The sequence below is a fragment of the Oikopleura dioica genome, chromosome XSR (assembly GCF_907165135.1).
Source record: "Oikopleura dioica chromosome XSR, OKI2018_I68_1.0, whole genome shotgun sequence".
NCBI classification, from domain to species: Eukaryota; Metazoa; Chordata; class Appendicularia; order Copelata; family Oikopleuridae; genus Oikopleura; species Oikopleura dioica.
This window is the reverse complement of record NC_137294.1, coordinates 3,106,126-3,124,338: the sequence shown is the minus strand read 5'-3', so window position 1 is coordinate 3,124,338 and position 18,213 is coordinate 3,106,126. Positions and strand designations below refer to the sequence as shown.

The 18,213-nt window shown below is 40.8% G+C and overlaps 5 protein-coding genes and 2 long non-coding RNA genes across 11 annotated transcripts; 4 read left to right on the top strand and 3 right to left on the bottom strand.

The window, feature by feature from the left end:
• Positions 1 to 29: 29 nt before the first annotated feature.
• On the bottom strand, positions 30 to 2,278 carry LOC145707959 (uncharacterized). 3 transcript variants are annotated; one of them, XM_081785553.1, is made up of 8 exons: positions 1,975 to 2,278; positions 1,858 to 1,917; positions 1,624 to 1,693; positions 1,179 to 1,557; positions 899 to 982; positions 449 to 850; positions 225 to 404; positions 30 to 181 (listed from the first exon to the last, which is right to left on the bottom strand). In XM_081785553.1, exons 3-6 carry the CDS (start codon positions 1,662 to 1,664, stop codon positions 626 to 628), a joined length of 729 nt encoding a protein of 242 aa, XP_081641679.1. In that variant the 5' UTR covers positions 1,665 to 1,693; positions 1,858 to 1,917; positions 1,975 to 2,278; the 3' UTR covers positions 30 to 181; positions 225 to 404; positions 449 to 625. The 3 variants fall into 3 exon arrangements, with proteins under 3 accessions (XP_081641679.1, XP_081641680.1, XP_081641681.1); XM_081785554.1 differs by having other exon boundaries at positions 1,624 to 1,676; positions 1,880 to 1,917; XM_081785555.1 differs by lacking the exons at positions 1,858 to 1,917; positions 1,975 to 2,278 and having other exon boundaries at positions 1,624 to 1,839.
• Positions 2,279 to 4,068: 1,790 nt separating this feature from the next.
• On the top strand, positions 4,069 to 6,170 carry LOC145708804 (uncharacterized). Its single transcript, XM_081786503.1, has 8 exons — positions 4,069 to 4,083; positions 4,126 to 4,411; positions 4,475 to 4,803; positions 4,848 to 5,228; positions 5,271 to 5,388; positions 5,436 to 5,884; positions 5,930 to 6,023; positions 6,115 to 6,170. Exons 1-8 carry the CDS (start codon positions 4,069 to 4,071, stop codon positions 6,168 to 6,170), a joined length of 1,728 nt encoding a protein of 575 aa, XP_081642629.1.
• A 380-nt stretch (positions 6,171 to 6,550) lies between these two features.
• Positions 6,551 to 7,494, bottom strand: LOC145710347 (uncharacterized). The gene is made up of 3 exons (XR_014135036.1): positions 7,387 to 7,494; positions 6,705 to 6,807; positions 6,551 to 6,658 (listed from the first exon to the last, which is right to left on the bottom strand). It is a non-coding gene; the product is annotated as an uncharacterized LOC145710347 (long non-coding RNA).
• A 370-nt stretch (positions 7,495 to 7,864) lies between these two features.
• On the top strand, positions 7,865 to 8,511 carry LOC145708803 (uncharacterized). Its single transcript, XM_081786502.1, has 3 exons — positions 7,865 to 8,051; positions 8,099 to 8,224; positions 8,268 to 8,511. The coding sequence occupies exons 1-3, from the start codon at positions 7,865 to 7,867 to the stop codon at positions 8,459 to 8,461; spliced, it is 507 nt and encodes a 168-aa protein (XP_081642628.1). The 3' UTR covers positions 8,462 to 8,511.
• A 2,470-nt stretch (positions 8,512 to 10,981) lies between these two features.
• Positions 10,982 to 13,472, top strand: LOC145706900 (heparan sulfate glucosamine 3-O-sulfotransferase 3B1-like). Of its 2 annotated transcripts, none has more exons than XM_081784358.1 (6): positions 10,982 to 11,573; positions 11,931 to 11,998; positions 12,061 to 12,164; positions 12,211 to 12,770; positions 12,914 to 13,162; positions 13,216 to 13,472. In XM_081784358.1, exons 2-6 carry the CDS (start codon positions 11,953 to 11,955, stop codon positions 13,352 to 13,354), a joined length of 1,098 nt encoding a protein of 365 aa, XP_081640484.1. In that variant the 5' UTR covers positions 10,982 to 11,573; positions 11,931 to 11,952; the 3' UTR covers positions 13,355 to 13,472. The 2 variants fall into 2 exon arrangements, with proteins under 2 accessions (XP_081640484.1, XP_081640483.1); XM_081784357.1 differs by lacking the exon at positions 10,982 to 11,573 and adding an exon at positions 11,612 to 11,812.
• A 257-nt stretch (positions 13,473 to 13,729) lies between these two features.
• On the top strand, positions 13,730 to 16,588 carry LOC145707412 (uncharacterized). 2 transcript variants are annotated; one of them, XM_081784935.1, is made up of 3 exons: positions 13,730 to 14,162; positions 15,105 to 15,416; positions 15,524 to 16,588. In XM_081784935.1, exons 1-3 carry the CDS (start codon positions 13,791 to 13,793, stop codon positions 15,950 to 15,952), a joined length of 1,113 nt encoding a protein of 370 aa, XP_081641061.1. In that variant the 5' UTR covers positions 13,730 to 13,790; the 3' UTR covers positions 15,953 to 16,588. The 2 variants fall into 2 exon arrangements, with proteins under 2 accessions (XP_081641061.1, XP_081641062.1); XM_081784936.1 differs by lacking the exon at positions 13,730 to 14,162 and adding an exon at positions 14,260 to 14,729 and having other exon boundaries at positions 15,524 to 16,585.
• On the bottom strand, positions 16,498 to 17,294 carry LOC145707413 (uncharacterized). The gene is made up of 4 exons (XR_014134752.1): positions 17,254 to 17,294; positions 17,103 to 17,207; positions 16,677 to 17,057; positions 16,498 to 16,601 (listed from the first exon to the last, which is right to left on the bottom strand). It is a non-coding gene; the product is annotated as an uncharacterized LOC145707413 (long non-coding RNA).
• Between the last annotated feature and the right edge of the window lie 919 nt (positions 17,295 to 18,213).

The following is an 18,213-nucleotide window of genomic DNA, read 5'->3' as shown; positions in this document are numbered from 1 at the left end:
TTGAATATTTTATTTTGAGAAGTGTTCATTTTTATTGAGAAGAACGAGGAAGATTGCCAGCCGAGGAATTCTCATAAATTTCTCCGAGAAGGGATGTTTCTTCGGGAATCGGAACGGATTTTGAACGGAAAGCCGTCGATTTCGACCCTTTTTGAAAAGCTTTACTGTTTGAAGACTCGCTCTAAAAATAATTTATAGAAAAAAGGTTTGCAAAAATCACTGACCGAAGCCCTCGAGGAGTCTGAAAGCCTGCTTGAGTTGTAGGCAAAAGATGCTCGATTTGATGAAAAGCGAGTTAGTTGCGTGTTGCCCTCAGAAATGTTCGTGCTCATCTTTCTCTTGAGCTGGAGTGGTTTTTCCAACAGAACGGATCTTGCGCGGTCGCGGAAACGAGCTCCGATAAACTAAAAGGCTCAAAATTTGGCCAGTCAACGAGAAAATTTCTTACAGAGTAAAGAATAGGATTGAGGCAGGCGTTTACGTAGGCCATCGTTGAGAGGACATCGCGAAGAGTTGCGCAAGTTGTACTGTTGACGCTGATTCCAGTTGCTCGAAAAATGTGAAACACGTGAAATGGAGTCTGATGGATTTCGATTTGAAAATAAAATTTTTAATTGATTGGTTCTTAGAATTCCGAAATCCATTCCCAGCACAGGAAAAATGAACTGCACAACACTGCCACTAGAATAGCGAGTCTCCTCGTTGAATCCATCTTGTTTCGTCGCTTCGAATTTTGAAAGTTTTGCACATCCCGTGTTACTTTTTTCACGCGGAACCAGAATCGCGTGTAGCAGAAGATCATCACGAATGCAGGAATTACGCAGCAGCTGATAAAGAGTACCCACAGCCACTGCAGACAGGAGATTGTTATGATGGAAAGTAGCATTTTTTTACTTACAATTTTTCTTGATCGTGGCTCTGGCACTGAGCAGTAGCTGTAAGTTTGCTCGAGGTGGTACATTTGAGCGTCGGATATTGAATTCTAAATATCGAGTTTATGCATTTTTATTTGATTTTTTTAGAATTTCTAAGTACTAAGTATTACTAGTTTATGATGTTTTTATGCTTTAGTTTTTAAAAGGTCATTCCGATGTATATTCGCTTCTTAACCTTTCTTCATTAACGAGTCCCTGAGTTATTAACCTTTTCCGCCCCGGATCTGATAACAGTTCTAGTACCTCGTATTGCTCATTCGCTTGTTTGATGAATTCCCGACACCTATCAGTGTTATTTATCCAGCCAGCCTCTTCGAGCAGTTCGTTCTCTTCCTCTGTCGTTCCACCGAACATTTCAAGAAGATCACTTTCGTTGCCGAAAGACCCCAAATCGGAAAATCCAAAGTAAAGTGGATCCTCGTGAGTGAGATTCTGCAGGTAAAGACTTTCATCATCGTAGACGTAGAAGGAGACATTTCCTTGAGTTTCAAGCGCGAGCTCTGAGTTCTTTGGATACTCAGGGAGCCATGCGTCCATAAGAGTCCAATTTACGGAGCACTTGGCGGTATCGTTTGTTTCACTGTAGCTAGTTGCCATCATGTTGGGGGTGGCCAGAAGCAAACTGATTGTGGGTCACTTTGTGTGCCTTTTCAAAGGAGTTTATCTGTTGAAAAGTGTGAACCAAGACCTAAAGAGCCAAATTCCCGCAACATAGAGATGGGCGAGCATTGGTGGACGGGACTTCGTTCTGTCACAAGCTGAGAGTATTAGTTTTTTTTAACGTTTTTGTTTACTACGAACACCCTTTCAAAATAACATATCGGATATGTAGCGAATAGATTTATGACATCAGAAATCTATCAAACTCAAATACCAGAATACAGGTATAAATAGCGGTATTGGTTTCGCACAAGTAATTTACCGAAGCAGTGAACATCTCCAACTCTTATCCTGACCGTTTTCCACGCATTCTTCACGAGCACTAATTAAAAAATTATCAAAATGTTGGGCATTGCGGTTTATCGTCGTTTTAACCAACCTAAGTATCGATCAACAGCGAGAGTTGTGAGCAAGCCAATTGAAACGATGAAATTGATGGTGGCAGCGGAGCGATGAACGTAGCAAAGCACTTCCCCTATAATTCCTCGAAAAGGCCACTGTTCGGGATGGAGGCGGCTGGAGTGGATAACTTGAATGCGTTTTCAACCCCTCTTATTACGCCAGTTTTGAGAGTTTAACTGAGAGAAAACGTGGCTAGGGGTATATTCAGAAGGAAAATAAAATCGGCTATTGAAAGATGAAGAACGTAGAGATGAGCGGAAGTAATAAGAACATGGCGGTGATTCACTGTAAAAGCTCTGTAACTGTCGCTGATTTCACCTTTTTAGCGCAAGTTAAGAACGATCCTAGAGTTACAATAACGATTATATTCGCCAAGAAGCCAACAATGAAGAGTACAATGTACAAAACGGAGTAAAAAAGATCCTCAGGAGGAGTCGGGATCAGATCTTCGCCCTCACTGAATAATACGTGCAGGTCGCAATACTTCTGGATGATTGTGTCGGTAAGGGTGAGATTGCTTTCTTTCCGAGAGTCAACAAACTTGCTCTACTTTAAGGATCTCTTTCACAGTAATTCATTGGAGCTCGAAGCAAAAGATTCTCGGGGAAAAATCGACCGTGGAGATCCTTAATTGACGAAATGACAAAACCTGCGGAGTTGGTTCTCTCTTCCTTGCATTCTGTCAGTGCCATTCTAAGTTTGTGGCGAGCAACAATTTCGTTTTCAGTAAAAGTCGAAGCTCTCTAAAGACAGGCGGCTCTTCATTAATAAAACTGCGGCTGATCCGAGCCAGCGCACTTGATATCCTTAATGAGACGTCCGGTGATCCAACACCACACTCGCCGACGCCTAAATTCAAATAAAAATTCTTTTGAATTTAACTTGGAAACTTTAATAAGTTTAAAACTCGCGTCATTTGCCCGTAGAGCGTGTTTTTATTTGAATATAAACCACAGGAAGGCTTCTTATTTCTAATTCATCGCCTTACACTTTCTTTTTCAATTCTTTTGTTGAATTTTAAGAAATGTTAAGAGCTTGTTTTAGAGTTCAAATTATAGCTACAAAAAGTGCAAAAATAGAAAAATGGATAAGTTTCCCGAAAGTGGTGACAAAACTGAAGCTTAGCGCAATAAACACACACCTGTTACTGAACCTTCAAGAACGCAAGAAAAAACGCGATTTTTCTTACAGTAGATTTCTTCGTGGCGGTTTCTCTTGTGATTGTAATGACTCTATTTAGGCGGCTGTGGCTTGCTCTGCGGATGTTTTTCAATCAGCAGGAGGCGTTAAGCTTCAAAATCGTGGCCTGTTCGTCAAAACGATCAATCTAAACCAGCTTCAGAGTCCAAAAGTTGTTAAACGGAAAAGGGCGCCTGAGTAATTACTAGAAAGCGCCATTAGCGAGCGTTTAGTAGCATCAAAGTGACACCTGTCTCGCTTATCATTATTATTATTAAAGCAGTGATAGCGCTGGACTCTCCACGTTCCTTTACTTTTAAATGCTAGAATTCCAAAAATACTCGGTTTTCCGGTCGCGTTATTTTCCTAAATCCTGCTGCTGCGGTCTACTGCACTCAAAAAGAAAGCTCTAATTGGTATTCTTCCTCTCTAGTTGAGCCAACAAATCTACGACGACCTGTGTAGAATGAGGATGGAAAAGATTGAAGGACTGTCACCAGGGCTAATTGGAGGAAACGCTCCCCGCGAAATATGGATTTCAACGCAAATTGAATATCGAGATAGAGATTTACAGCGCATCAGTCTTTCCATTTCGGTGAGCTTACTTCTGGATTGCTTGCTCCAGTCTGAGTTCTATCCAGTGTCCAAGCAACAATTCTTGATTGTAATTGTTAGCTACTATCTCACTTTTCGACTGCAGTAGACTGTAACAAACAGACAGTGAGGCTGAGTCAGTGTTCATTCCAAAGCCCGGGGCTAAAACTTAAAAAATAATAGAGCTTCAATCTTAAATCGCTAAATAAGCTCTTCAATTGGTGTAAAATGCTTGATCAATTTGCACGGCGGTAGCTCTACGTAACCGCTCCTCCACCGGCCCGGGCTTGTCTCAGATATGACTTACATGACGGTAAGCGCGCTGTTTTTTCCTTATTCAACTTCTTTCCATTAGATGGCTTCAGAGAAGACAGCTGCAGAAGTGGCGAAACAAGTTCTTAATGAGCTGATCGACCGGATATTCGAAAAAGACGTCCAGAACTCAAATGCTATCCAAAAAATTCGAGAAGAGCATGAGGAGCTTGTAACGTGCAGTTTAGTCACGATTTCAAATCATTATGAAAAGCTTTTCAAACAGCTACGAGAGGAGCAAGATAGGATCATTGTCGAGGTTCAAAATAATTTGGAGAAAAAACTCGAGGAACTCAGAAAAATCGACGAGAATATTGAAGAGCTCAGATGTTGGTTTTGAATTCTTCCATAAGTTTTTTATTGATTTGACACTTTATCAACCAATATAAGAGACAAAAACGTCTCAAAACTCTGCCGCGAGAAAATAGCAACCATCGAAAGCGTCCGTGTCCACACTCTCGTCCAAAATCTCCCGATGACGGCAGAAATCAAAGTCGTCAAGAAAGTTAACTTTCTGGAAGCGCCGGATCCATCGAGCTCTACGGATTCTAACGCATCTGACTTTGACATTTCGGACATGCCAGATGTCCCCGGCGATGTTGTCGAGCACAATCGATCGACGAAGTCCTCCTCGAGCAAGATCAAATATGAAATTGAAAATTTACGAGCTGGATCAACATCTTCTATCGGCAGCGAGGCAATGTCTTCTTACATGTCAGAGGTACTGATATACAGAAACCAAAATCCTACTAACGGAAAATCAAGGAGGACGACGATTTTGACCCGAGCGAAAATTTATCCGCTAACTTCTCACGCTCGAATAAAATTGGTGTTACTCGATGGGACAGCAATGTTTCCACTCTTACTGGCATCAGACCTTTTTATCAAAAGAAACTTCCCTCGCCAAAGAAGTCCTCTCCACCCTCGATCGGAAGAACTTTTTCAACAGGAAGTCTCAAGCGCCGAGCGCCTCCACCACCATCAAAACCTAAGGAGAACTCGACAATTCCAAGAGCGAAAACGCCTCAGTTTGAAAATCGGCCCATTGTTCACGAGTCTCCGTTTAATTTGCAACCGATTAGAGTTCTAGGGGCAAAGGGGAAGGGGAACGGCGCCTTTTTACGACCTCCTAAGGGTATCACTTTGGTAAGTGAAAAATAATTCAAATAAATCGAATGGTATATCCAGATTCCTGGCGGTGGATGCTGGGCTGTCGACAAAGGAAGAGTCGTTGTCTTCAATTCTAGTTGGGAAGCAACAGAACCCATCAAAATCAATGCTGCCGCCAAGCCTACTTGTCTGACGGGTATAAGAGTCGCTATGATTATGATTTAAAATCCTTGCAATTTTAAGTAACCCCGGACAAGTCGATCGCGATGGTTTGCAAGCGGACTGTTACGCTGTGGACTGCCAGTGGCACGCTAACTTCGACATTCACCCATCCAGATTTTAAAGACCTGCACGGCGTCTGCATCGATAGGGAGGGCCGCTACGTTCTCACAGACTTGGAGAAAAACTCCGTCACAGTTTTTGGAGCGACGGGGAAGCTGTTTTCTTTCGGCAGCTTTGGGCCCAAAAATGATCAGTTCAAGTCGCCAAGTTATGTCACAACAGGACCAGACAATCGAATCTACGTTTCTGACCATCACAATCACTGTGTCAAGATTTTCAGCGACAAGGGCGAGTTCTTGTCGAGATTCGGAAGAAAAGGGAGAGGAGATGGGGAGCTCAGTTTTCCGGAGGGAATCGTCTTCTTGGATTGGGCGAATGGATTGCTCGTCGCCGATGAAGGAAATAACAGAGTGAGCATTTTGTCATTTATAGCAACGGTCCAAGTTTGATTTTAGATCGATTTTTATACGGCAGAAGGAAAGTTTCGAAATCATATTCTTGTAGAAGTAGACGGTATTATCGCACCCCGAGTCCTCGTCATAAACGAAGGTAAGTCACTTACCGTAAGTGGCTGTATCATATATATATAATATATGGGATATATTATATGCTTTCTACTATAACATGAGTTAATTATAAGTCTGGGGAGACTGTAACCAAGGCAAATCTGCTCATCCGCTATTACGACTGACATAATTTAGATCGGCTTCTAATGGTTTCATCTCAATCACACCACATTAAGCTCTTCGATTTGTCGGCGATTCGTTTTGCCACGTAATCTACCCATTTTTTGCTCAATAAACATTTCTGCTCTACGGCTGTATGATGAGATAAGAGGGCACTGTATATTTTAGCACGACAGAATTTTCAATTAGATCTCGTACAAACTGTAATATGCAGGTTCCGTTCTGACTGGTTTCCAGAATCTAACGGCTGCTTTATCTAAAGATCATAAAACAAAACTTCCTTGATTTCTCTTTTTCATGCAATTTTCACTTGTCGCTCACAGTGTCAGTCACGTGCAATCAAAGACATGCAAGCAGGTGCAGTCAACACTTTATTTTGATTACGATAAGAGGGTCTCAAATACAAACTCGTTCTCATCACTCATAATTAGAAGAACTTAGATACGGAGACGAGCGCTTACTATTTTTCTCCAGCAAGTTGTACATCGTAAATGCGCTCTAAAATAGTCTGTCCGCTGTGTTCTGCTTTAGTTTAAATCATTACTTTTAGTCGCATAAGATCTTTCATCGCTTTTGGATTTTTGTTCAGGTTGTCATAAATTGATGCTGGTGGGGGTGTGGAATCTTCCTCGTAATCATAATCAACACTAAAAATATATATTTAGCTGTCTTATTTAAGAATAAAACGAAAGCTTGCTTTATTTGCCAATAAGATGTCCATAAAGATGGTTCTGCAACGTCGATGAATTTATAATATTTATCGAGTTCTGTTACAATTTAGCAGCTTTCGTTTAAAAGTTTTTTTATTGAAAAAATAATGAAAATAGTAAATAAAAATTATAAATAATTGTTCCCGACAATAATTTTTCCTATGTTCTTACTAGTCAAAGGGGTTAAAATGACCACTGAAACCAGCGACGAGAGTCCCATAAAGCAATAAACTTTTTATAATCATTCTCTTTCGGGTTTTTCCCTCCCTTTTTTTCTCAAAAGTAGGTAACCGCGTGAAAAATCGCTGAGGGGCTTTATTTCAGCTTAATGTTAATTCATTATTGAAACCGGATTGCAGAAGTGTATTTATATAATCGAAGAAAATGAACATGGCTTTAATTATTAAAACGCCAGTACTTTCGTTCTTTGACTGATCGACTTTAGAAAGCATTATTAAAAATAAATTTCAATTGCGTCAGCAATTAAATAGACTTCTAAGGTTGTCAATCACTTACAATCTCCAGGGGTGAAACGTGGTCGCAGAGACTAGAAAATATCCAAAAGCGAAGGCGACAAAAAACTTCATCTCTTTTTGAAAAAAAAATATAATTGGTGTCGCTGGCTTTCTGGTTTCGCGTGATTATCTTACGTGGATTATGCGGGGTGACTTTATATGGGTAGATTACCGTTGACAAAACTGTCATACGGGCTACAGGCTGTTCATTTTCGAATCATCCATTGACGAAATCAAGTTATCTTTCAATACATGTACCTTGACCTTGCTCGATTGCAATCAAGGAGGAACATTCACAGTTTACGGCGTAGCTTCTACCTTAAAGGTCAGTATGGAGGTCGAAACGCCGGAGGGCTTTCTAGGGGTTTTCTAGCGCTGATTGGGGGATTAAAAAGCGGAACCTACTCAGCTGAGTACCGCTGCTTCGTGGTACGCACGCGACAAACCCCAAACAATAAACAAATACCTGGCGCGTGAACATGACGATTTCGGACTTTGAAGAGGCGATTCCTGTCGATTTCGACTGGAGTGAAGACGTTATCGACCACGTTTGGGCGCAGGACGATGAGGAAATAGACGCAATGGATGAAAATGAGGACTATCTCCACCGAGAAGTCCCAGAGCAGGAGTTGCTTGACAAGGATGTGAATCCGGTGCACGTCTTAGGTCTGAATACTATTTTATTTGTTGGTTAACTTATTTTCTACATTAAGATGTTCTGAAAGAATTATACGACGAAAATCAGATCGAATGGTTCCAGAACTCTAAGGGCAATATTGGCACTCATGCTGAATTCAAGAACGGAAATGGCTATATTTTCTACATGAACTGGGAAAACGGTAATTGAATATATTCGATCAACTGTTTGAAATGATATTTTAGCTAACCTCGTCAAGTACTACCCAAAGACAGGAAGAAAGTATGTCATCAGCTACGGAAACTGGCGATATGCGGATATTCCGCTGAACGATATCCTTCGAGCCCAGCGAAAGAGAAAACTAGATGACGATGTGGATGGTGATGACAGTGCTGCAAAGCGACAGAAAATGGAGATTTCAACCACCAGCTCGAAGTGAAACAAACAAAAAAAAGAGTAACGTTTTTTGGACTACGACCTTGGCTTGGACTCAACAACGACTCACGAAGATCGACAATGGCTTCCGCGAATATTGGCTTGGAAGATGCAGCATTTTTTACTTTTTCTTACCTCATTTCGAATCCAAATTATTTCAACTCTTCCTGTCACAGTCAAAAACTAGAATTAGACCAATAAATTATAAAAAAACTATCTTTCTCGTTGTTTCCAAAACAAGATTTTTTCTAACAAGCTGATAGCCTAATAAGTTAAAGGAGTCCTTTTTCGATATCACAGAGCTGCTATCAGTAACCAGGGATGCTCAAGATGAGACGCAGTCAAGTCTCATCGTTGCCAATTTTTTTCTTTCTAAATGATCAAAAAATATTTCAGAAAAAAATGGTATCTAAAATTTTTAGTCTCAATTCGCAATTACCCAAATTTTATACCAAATAAAGAGAAATTCCAAACGGCCAGGCGAATCACACTTCAATATGGTGCTGGATTTTCGACAATGGGATCTCACTAACGCACTTAGAACATATTTCCAGAGAATAATTTATACCTTTGAGGCGCAAAGCACGCCCTTTTATGGGTGTCGGGCGCCGAGGTTATGCCATAACCAGGTTATGCATTTTCCTGCATTTTCCTATGCATGCATAACCTGGGCGCCATACACCCCCTTTTATCGATAGTCTTTTGAGAATCCATCAATCAGTCCTTTTAGTCATTATCCTAAATTTTGTTAAAGGATTTTATTTGTCTGGCGCGCTCACTCTAGCTATTTGGTTTCTTTGGTGGACAAGCTGCTCTATTTTCCTGTTTTATGGCTTTATTACTTCTTATTTGAACTATGGTAAATTTTACTCAGTAAGGAGTCACTTTTTAATTACTATTTTAAAAGAAATGGTGTGCCCCGTTGCGACATACGAGCGATTCGACAAAAGAAGAAACGCATTGGTCCCTAAAGAACACAACATCATCTTAATGATATGATCTCTTCAGCTTTATTTCTTTCGAAATGATGAATATCAATTTATTTAACCATCCAGTTGATTGCATCTTGTACCGAATTCACACTTTTGTTAAACGACTTCGTAACGCTCACTGAAAACGCAAATAGTCAAGAATTATCAGTTCTGAAGAAAGGTTTACTTACATTTGTGAGGTGAGTTGGCACGAATTATTCTTGCATTGTGAGAGCGATTAGAGAGAGATCGTTTTAGCGTAACTTATTTTTTTTAATGAAAAAATGCGAGAAAATACAAACTTCCTTGTCCAAGCTCTTCGCGGTCCAGAGTTCCCAAATTGCCATTGCATGAAGCACTCGAAGCAATGCGGTTTTCTGCTGCGATTTCATAACTTGATCGCTTCGTGTAGCTCCTAGAGGACTTGTCGCTCTTCTGCGAGCTCTGGCGACCCAGAAGACTTGCTTCGTAGAGGACTTGGAACTCGTCGCAAATCTCGTCTTCTACAAGTTTTGAGTCTTGGCGAGAAGTAAAGCTGTCAATCGTTTTTCATCAGGGATTGGAACCGAAAACTTTGGATTTTCTATCTTATTCCCTCCCTTATCTTGAAATCATTATGATGGACAAGTAATACTGGCTACTGAATTTATGAAAACGAGGCTTGAGTGCGTGCATTTTTTTTCATTCAACGATTTTTTAAAATCTGGCGGCAAGCTTTTACGCCTTCTTTTTTCGAGGATTGTCACGATTGAAATCAACAAGGAATAAAAACGGATTTATTTTATCCCCTCTCTGAATCGCCGCTTCACCGGGCAAAAGAAGAAAACTGTCTGTAGCATGGAAAGAACGCTCTCTGATACACTCCTGCCCATTTCAGAAGAATTCCGGCTGCATTTCGAAACAGCAGTAGACAAGTCGCTCTTTTAGCTTTCGGAGCACTGCGTCGTTGTCAGCTTCAATAAGCGAATCGCGCTTCCACCCGTCAACTTTTGAGGTGAACAATTACCACTTTTTGGCTTTTTCTCTTTTATTTACTGTCTCGACTCCCGAGTTTGCAAATCGGAAATCGGACTTTTTACCTTTTTCTTTTTTTCGGTAGTACGTTGGACCACGCGCCCCTTCTATTACAGTATTAATTGACAGATAAAGCTCAACAACTGGGTCAAACTCAAAGAACCTCCCTCTAAATTTGGAGACGAAAATAAGTCCTGCATTGGCAACTTGAGATAATAATAAAATACTTCTTTTGATGGTCTTGCTTGTTTTTCTACATATTTTTCTTCATAACTACTTCTGAAAGTTTGCGCCTGAAACACTTGTTAAATCCGATAAACCTTCATTGCTAGAATGGTCACAGTTTTAAGAAAATAAATCCGGCCTTTTTCAAGCAATATTTTCAGTTATTTTCATGTTAAACCCACATTATGAAGAAATACAGCAGAATAATCGAAATCTAATCGCCTTACCTAAGCATTTTCGTGACTCGGAACATTGCGCAGAAATGTTACGAGGCCCGTCCGGGCAAATTCTAATTCTTTTCTTCGCAGATGATATCTAAAGAGACCTAGACCTAGAAACGAAAATAAAAATCTCGACATTCGAGAAAGCGAGAAACAGCAATAATGAAGAATAAGGATATTGACCAGACTTAGGGCTCTCTCAGCGTTACGACAAAGATGAGCATATTTTGAAAAAATGAGTTTACCGCGCTTGATCCCCTTAAGTTTCTTAGTGACGCCGTCTCGTATATAGATATTTTCACAGTTGCCCTGTAAAAAGATGAGTGATAATGTAAAATAACTTTGCTTATTAGATTTAGGGAGGGATTAGCTTGTTCTGAACATTTTCGCCCATTTTCTAAATGCCCTAAGTTCAAATCGCTTATGCACGTGTTCGAATATATCTTTAGAAAAAAATTTATAATAAAAACAATCCGTTCCAACTTAAAAGGTGACTTTTGGAGCAACGGAAAGATGGAATGCAACATTTTCACTTTGCTGCATGGAAAGAATCGGGACGGATTACCGGTGCTGCATTTTTGTAAATGTCAGAGTAGGTGGAAGGGCTTTAGGGCACAGGCGCCGATTCTAGTGCAACATACTCATGATTTCGCTGTGAGGTACCGCTGAGAGAGAAACAATAACGGTAAGCGAAAAACAGTGATTGATTGCTTTCAATAGCGTTATTCCTAAAGCGCACTTTGATGAGGCTAAGTCTGTTGAAGGTGAAAAAAGTCATAGACGCCAATACGTCGTAATTACATCGTAAAATTTGACCGTCATTTGTGGTATCATGAATATCCTTTGTCTTCGAAAAATAACCAAATAAAGAGACTCTTAGTGTTCCTAATGCATGATCGGAAATATAATAAGGCGATTCAATAGGTAACTTTTTCATGTTGAATATATAGTACACCAGAAATCGGAAATTTCGTTAAATTAATTACTTCACACTTGATTTAAATGGAAAGGAAATTAAGTTCAGTTCTTTAATTTTCTTAAGGTCAATTCCGCGGACCTTCCGCATGGATATGCTACGAGTTCGTCGAATATTACTTGTTCTACTCTGTCGTAAGTACTTCAGATTCATGAAGTTAATCCAGCTTAGCGAATGTTAATTATACACCTTCTAGTCGGCTCATTGATCCTGGTTTTTAAAAATGAACGAGCATATAGAAACTTCAAGCTTACTTTTTTTATGGAGTCGGATTGGTATACTCCTGCTCCTGTCGACAAGGTACAAAGTGCAAGCTTCAAGGGACCTTTTATGCCAATTTTCATAGTCAAGATGGGGCAAGCGACAAACAAAAGAGGTTTTTGAAATGAACGCGGGGGAAAACGACGACATCCGGCCGCCAGATGCAATCGGAGCTGGTGCCAAGAAATGCGGAACGATCGCCTTTGCCTATTTCCTCAGCCTGAATCCTGACTTCAGAAGAACGAGCTATACAGAAGGACACTGGCTGTACAAGGATTCGCAATGGAAAGGCGGATTCCAGTCTTACAAGCGAAAATTACCGACAAGCGAGCCCGGCCAGATCACCTACGAAGGCACTCCTCGCTACCTAGTTGAGTCTTCTGTCCCTGCTAGAGCCAAGGCGATCAGCAAGGACATGAAGATCATCATTACTCTTTGCGACCCGATCAAACGCATGCGCTCGGATTTTATCCACACGACGTTGACGACCGAGCCCCACGCGCAGGAAATCAAGGGATACAAAAACATCTCTTCCTTCGTCGACGAATGGCTGCCAAGAGTGAAACGAAACATTCTAGAGCAGGGAGAGGAGTATCTTACAGACGTCTACTACCATGACATTACAGCGAGCATTTTCACAAACAGGTAATTACAACCAGAAAATACTTTTAGTTTAAAAATTTTGAAATAAAGCCTTTTTTGGAAATTATCTTTCGGATCCTTAATCTTTTATTGAAAAATGGTTTCCTCCGCCTGTCAAAGCTCCCTCGCCTAATTAAAACTAATAGTATCTACTCGCACTATCTCAATCACTGGCTGGATTACTTTCCGCGCGATCAGATTCTGTTTCTCGACGGAGAAGAAACCCTAAACGCACCGTACAAGACGATGGACAAGGCGCAGGATTTCTTGAACTTGGATCACGTGCTCACGAATGAGCACTTTTTCATCAACGAGGAGACTGGTTATTACTGCGCCAAGAGGCCCGAAAATATGAAGAAAACTTTCTGCCTTCCGAAATCAAAGGGACGAACAGGGTAAAATGACATTTACGGAATCGAATTTCTAAATTTCAAATTTGTATTTTCAGGAATTTGGCCGATCCTTCTTATTTGGAGCTTGGAAAAGATCAAATCGAAGCGCTGAAGGAATTCTTCACTCCATTCAATCGACAGCTCTGTGACATCGTCGGACATTCCATGTCGTTTTATGCTGACTTATGCAAATGAGCATCATCAGTTACAATTACTTCAATTTAATAAGAATAACGTTAACAACGTGTTCCTGTATCTATTCTGTTGTTTATCAAGCTGCTGCCAATTAAAAATTGCCAAAAAATATATTCAATAAATTTATTTAATTTTATCAAAGTTTCTAAAATTTAATTGTTCAAAAAGAAACTCTCAGAAAAATTTCTTGGAATGACGAATATTAAAAATTGCGTCATGAGGGCATTTAAAACGCTGAGTATGCTTTTACGTGATTGTGTGCGGCGAGGTGCTCCTCCACCAACTCAGTCCTCGATCGGTTGAATCATCCTCCTCCCATTATCGCTCTCATTTTAGCCCAGCACCAGCACCTCACACGCAGCCCAAGACTTAGTCAAATAAAGAAAAATATAGAGAACAAAATTAACTTTTTTTTTTCCATCGGATTGAGTCTGAAATGAAAGCTTTTTTTTCGCTTGTTACAGTATCATCAAGCAAAAGTACAGTCTCAAGAGAAAAACGACAATCGCCAACAGAGAATCCCAGCCCACTTTTTACAGAAAACATCGATCTTTTTCTCGACACAACGACTCAAAGTTGGTTTGACATTCTCAACATTGAAACCACGGGCGATTTCTTTCAAGGCTTGTTTCCAGATACGACTGAATCTTTTGACTCTTTTTTGATTCCAACAACAGCTCCATCATTTATAATTCCTTCTACAACAGAAAACACGTTGGATTTTGTCGATTTTACGACGGACATTTCAAATGCTATTTTGGCAAATACTCCTTGGCCAGAACTTCCAGCAACAACAGTTAGCTCTTCAGTAAGTTTCCGTCATTATATTCGAATCAAAAATAAAATATTTTTTTTTAAATAAATTTGTCTCTAAAATTGTCAAAATTCAAAGAGATTTGAGGTGTAAGATCTCTAACCGAATACTTTTTTTTTTGATGTGAAACATCAAGAGTTTTCCGGGGTTTAAAATTAAATTCCGTCGTTGAATTCCGTGGGTTATCAATGACATGATCGGCTGATCGATGCGGTGCGCTGGTGTGTCCACACCGTCCGGGGCCTCACTATGTTTTTAATGAGACTTGGCGCAGGTGGTGGTGGTGCGAATCGATGTCTGCGCCTGTGGGCGTGCGAATCGTACAATGGAGTGCGGTGTTTGGCCTCGCCACTGGTGATTCATCCCTCTGCTACTTCCCTTGCCCCCACCACCGCCAGTTTCGAGATTTGACAGATTGCGGGGGCTACTTAAAAAACTGTAAACTGTACGTTTTCCCGAGAGCAGTTGCGCCTGCCTGAACAGAGCGAAATGAAACTCTTCGCCATCGCCGCCGTCGCCCAGGCGCAGGAGCTTCTCAGCCCTGGCCCCACTCAGAGCTCCGTGAGTTTTAAAATTATGTTTTCTTTTTTCGGGTGTGATTGTTTTGTATACGTCAAAGTGCGTTGCCTAAATAAAACTTCATGGATGCCTTGTTTGTGTTTGTTAAACTGCTCATGTTTTAGCGGTCATAGTTGTTCAGTCTAGTTGGTATTTGGAAGGCTAACTTCTTGAATTCCAGAGGGTTGACATCCTAAATCGGCATTCTTCCGTAATGATGACATAGTGACAACGTTAAGTTAGTTAATCGATAATAAAGTTCCTGTGGAGGCCAAAATTTGCCACATCAGAAAAATTCGAACATAATTTGGGTTGATAATTTTGAAATGTATTTCATAATTTCAAGGAAATAGAACATATTTTTACGCTTCAATTAAGATCGATGAGCTGCTTGCTGAGTTGTCGACGGACTCTCCTTTTGACATTCTCGGTCCGACCGAGCTTCCCGCAGATCTTCTCGATCTACTTTTCCAGACAACGGAAAGCCCGATAATTGACTTGTTCACCGTTCCAGAGAATATCGAGCTTCCCGCCGCCACAACAGCCGATACGCTGATTGAAGTCGAGAGCACCGTTCCCGTCACAGCGTCGACTTCGGTTTCACCAAGCGGCGTAACAGAAAACGATACCGCACCCAGCACTACTGCTAGGTCAACCACAACTACACAGTCAGGATTACTGACCGCTGAGGTACATTTACTATCAATAGATTATATTTTCCTTCAAATGTTCGTAGTATCCCATTTTAAGATTCAGTTGAGGCTTCTTCATTCAATAATTTAACAATTTTATTGAAGGATACCGCTTCATCGGTGGGAACATCTTCATCAACCATCGCTTCCACTGAATCCTCGTCTACATCTGCTCAGACAGAAGCAGAGTCGCCAGCAACAGAAAAACCAGTCGTCAGTACAGAAGAAGCGGCCGTGACAGAAGCTGCAGCAGAAAGCATCTCAACCACTCAATCAAATACCTCAAAATCGACAGAAACAAACACAGATGAAATTCCAGCAACAGAATCAACCAACACAACCGCTCCTTCTCAAAAAATAACCAGTTCAGCAGCATCAACAGACTCCACTCCAGCGAGTAATACGACGAGTGCAAGCACTCCCCGACCGGACACGACCACTCCGGCGGAATCGGCCACAACTCCGGCAGATTCTTCGGCGAGCCAAGTGATGCTCAGTGCGCTCGTCGTTTTTATTCTAGCACTTTTCCAATAGCAGTTTTTATTCTTTGCTCTTTCTTAACTTTATATTAATATTGTTTACACTCAAGCTCTGTGAAACCGCTCAAATCCCGCTCAAAAAATAGTAATTTTTTTTCAAGACGCACTCAACTCTAAGCTGAATTTTTCAAATTTCCTTTTTGAATGTTTAGCTTCGAATTGACCGCGTCGCAGCTGACCCTAACTGAAAATAGGGATCATCTTTTTTCTAATTGTTTTTTTCTCTATTTTATATTATTGCCTTCTGATAATCTACCCGAGTGCTATTTCGCCCCTCCTCCATTATCAAAAAATTTAACACAAAAAGTACTAAAAAGCTCATTTTCCAAAGCTGCATCTCGTGAAATATATTTATATGTATAGAGCACGTTATTACAGTAACTGAGATACGCAAACTTGGCAAAATGAAGTAACTCTTTTCTAACAAAACAAAACTAGAACTCACTAACCCCGTTTATAGGTGTGTTCCTCTCAAATTAAAAAATTCACAAAAAATATCGCTGAAAATCGAATAAAAATTAACACACAAACATGAAACTTTGAAGGGTCGACTTTATTTACAGTAATTACAAGAAAAGGGGAAAGAGGACTTCGTTTCTCTTTAAAACAAGGCGAAAATGAGAGGTAGGACCATCCAGAGCGCGCTAGAATTAAAATATTCATATCAATATTTGAACAAAAAATCAAATATAAATTCATCTTTTCATGAAGACTCTTACCTCTGGAGGGCGCTCGCGTCAGATCCAGCCTGGATCGAATCAGTCTTTTCGATTTCTTCTATGATTTCAACCTCCAATAAGTCGACTGTTTCCTTCTCCGCGGCCTTGGTAAGATCAAGATTCATTGGAGCAGGAGTAGTTAATTCGTCAAACTTTTCTGGTTGCTCTGTCAGGAGTTCAGCTGGGATTGCCGTGCTCGTGCTTGTTGGTAACACTGTGTTTTCGAAGAGATAAATTAGAATACACTTTTAACAGCTGTGATACCATCCTTCCAATAAGAATATTGAGCATTTGCGAGTCCGTAAGGGGTGGCTCGCCAAAATGCTTGAATAGAAAGTCTGGCAGGTCAGGAGTAGCTGCGGTTGTACCAATAAATTCATCCTGAAAACACGCTCGATGCCCAGCAAATATCTCTTTTTCGATTACCTCGGAGACTGGGAGAGAAGATGATAAGGAAAGCAAGGCAAATACTGTACGCATCATGTTTCGTTACTGGGTTGGGTGAAAAACTCTTCGACGAAAAAATGAGCTCTGAAGAATTGATTAGAAAGAAAGGAAGTGCCATCTATGCGTTTACCTTATTTTCTTCCTTTCCGGTTACTGCAAAAAGTGCAAGGGCTGAAATGATAAGGGGCTCTCGGCAGGAGAGCGGAGGAAGAACAAGGTGGCGCTAAACGATAACACCGCCGATTATTATTAGCGGCGCTCGGAAGCAAGGAACTCAATCGAGATGCACCTTTATGCTATCAGTAGTCTACTGTAGATTAACATGAAATCTTGATTAGTGAAGAAATTTCTTGATTTATAAGATCGAACCATTTGTTTTCCGCAAATGAGAAAGCGGTATTTTAGACACAACTCCTTTTTCGTTAGACTGGAATTCCGCCAAAAGGTTCTATTCGGTTGATTTGAGATAGACAACAGCGAGAGATGGAAAATCAAGGACGAGTTTTTCCTGGGCGTAACCGGTACCACGAATTGTTGTTCCTCACCATTCACATTAACAACACAAGTAAGTGAAAGTACTCCCCAAGAAGAAATAAACGTTTATTTTTAGTGAGGGAAGTCAAATCAAAGTACAACATTGCAAACCGGGGGTTTCGTCTGGGTCGTAGGAGTCGAAGAACGTTCCTGAACAACCAAGGAAAAGTATCTGTTCGAAAGATCCAGAACCTCATCGCAAATTCTACAGAAGACCAGCTGCACGAAAAAACACGGACCCTCCTCTTTGATTATTGGAACGCGATGAAGATCTTCGTCGACACAGGACTGTTGAGTCTGCTGACTGCAAGGGACTACATGAAGTTTCGTCTATCTTACATCGATCAGCCCTGGCTCGACCTTGGAGATGCATATCGGTCCCCAGAAATGATGCAAAGATTCTATCAACACGAACTTGCGCTCGGGGATAATCAAAGCGACGAGTTCGGAAGCGCCCAACAGTAAGTTGCTACTTAGCTGATTTTCCATAACTTATTCTGAAGAATTCTCGAAGATGATCAACGAGCTTTCGCGGAGATTCGGCGTCTTGAAGAAG

Coding starts and splice junctions, on each gene's coding strand:
- LOC145707959 (XM_081785553.1), bottom strand. CDS start 1,664: ATGCTCGCCCATCTCTATGTTGCGGGAATTTGGCTCTTTAG. Junction 1,558..1,623: donor GCGGGAATTTGGCTCTTTAG/GTCTTGGTTCAC, acceptor ACCCACAATCAG/TTTGCTTCTGGCCACCCCCA. Junction 983..1,178: donor AAGCGAATGAGCAATACGAG/GTACTAGAACTG, acceptor CTCGATATTTAG/AATTCAATATCCGACGCTCA.
- LOC145708804 (XM_081786503.1), top strand. Junction 4,804..4,847: donor TGTCTTCTTACATGTCAGAG/GTACTGATATAC, acceptor CGGAAAATCAAG/GAGGACGACGATTTTGACCC. Junction 5,885..5,929: donor CCGATGAAGGAAATAACAGA/GTGAGCATTTTG, acceptor GTTTGATTTTAG/ATCGATTTTTATACGGCAGA.
- LOC145708803 (XM_081786502.1), top strand. CDS start 7,865: ATGACGATTTCGGACTTTGAAGAGGCGATTCCTGTCGATTTCGACTGG. Junction 8,052..8,098: donor GAATCCGGTGCACGTCTTAG/GTCTGAATACTA, acceptor TTCTACATTAAG/ATGTTCTGAAAGAATTATAC. Junction 8,225..8,267: donor CTACATGAACTGGGAAAACG/GTAATTGAATAT, acceptor ATGATATTTTAG/CTAACCTCGTCAAGTACTAC.
- LOC145706900 (XM_081784357.1), top strand. CDS start 11,781: ATGATCGGAAATATAATAAGGCGATTCAATAG. Junction 11,813..11,930: donor ATAATAAGGCGATTCAATAG/GTAACTTTTTCA, acceptor AATTTTCTTAAG/GTCAATTCCGCGGACCTTCC. Junction 13,163..13,215: donor AAATCAAAGGGACGAACAGG/GTAAAATGACAT, acceptor TTGTATTTTCAG/GAATTTGGCCGATCCTTCTT.
- LOC145707412 (XM_081784935.1), top strand. CDS start 13,791: ATGAAAGCTTTTTTTTCGCTTGTTACAGTATCATCAAGCAAAAGTACA. Junction 14,163..15,104: donor CAACAACAGTTAGCTCTTCA/GTAAGTTTCCGT, acceptor GCTTCAATTAAG/ATCGATGAGCTGCTTGCTGA. Junction 15,417..15,523: donor CAGGATTACTGACCGCTGAG/GTACATTTACTA, acceptor ATTTTATTGAAG/GATACCGCTTCATCGGTGGG.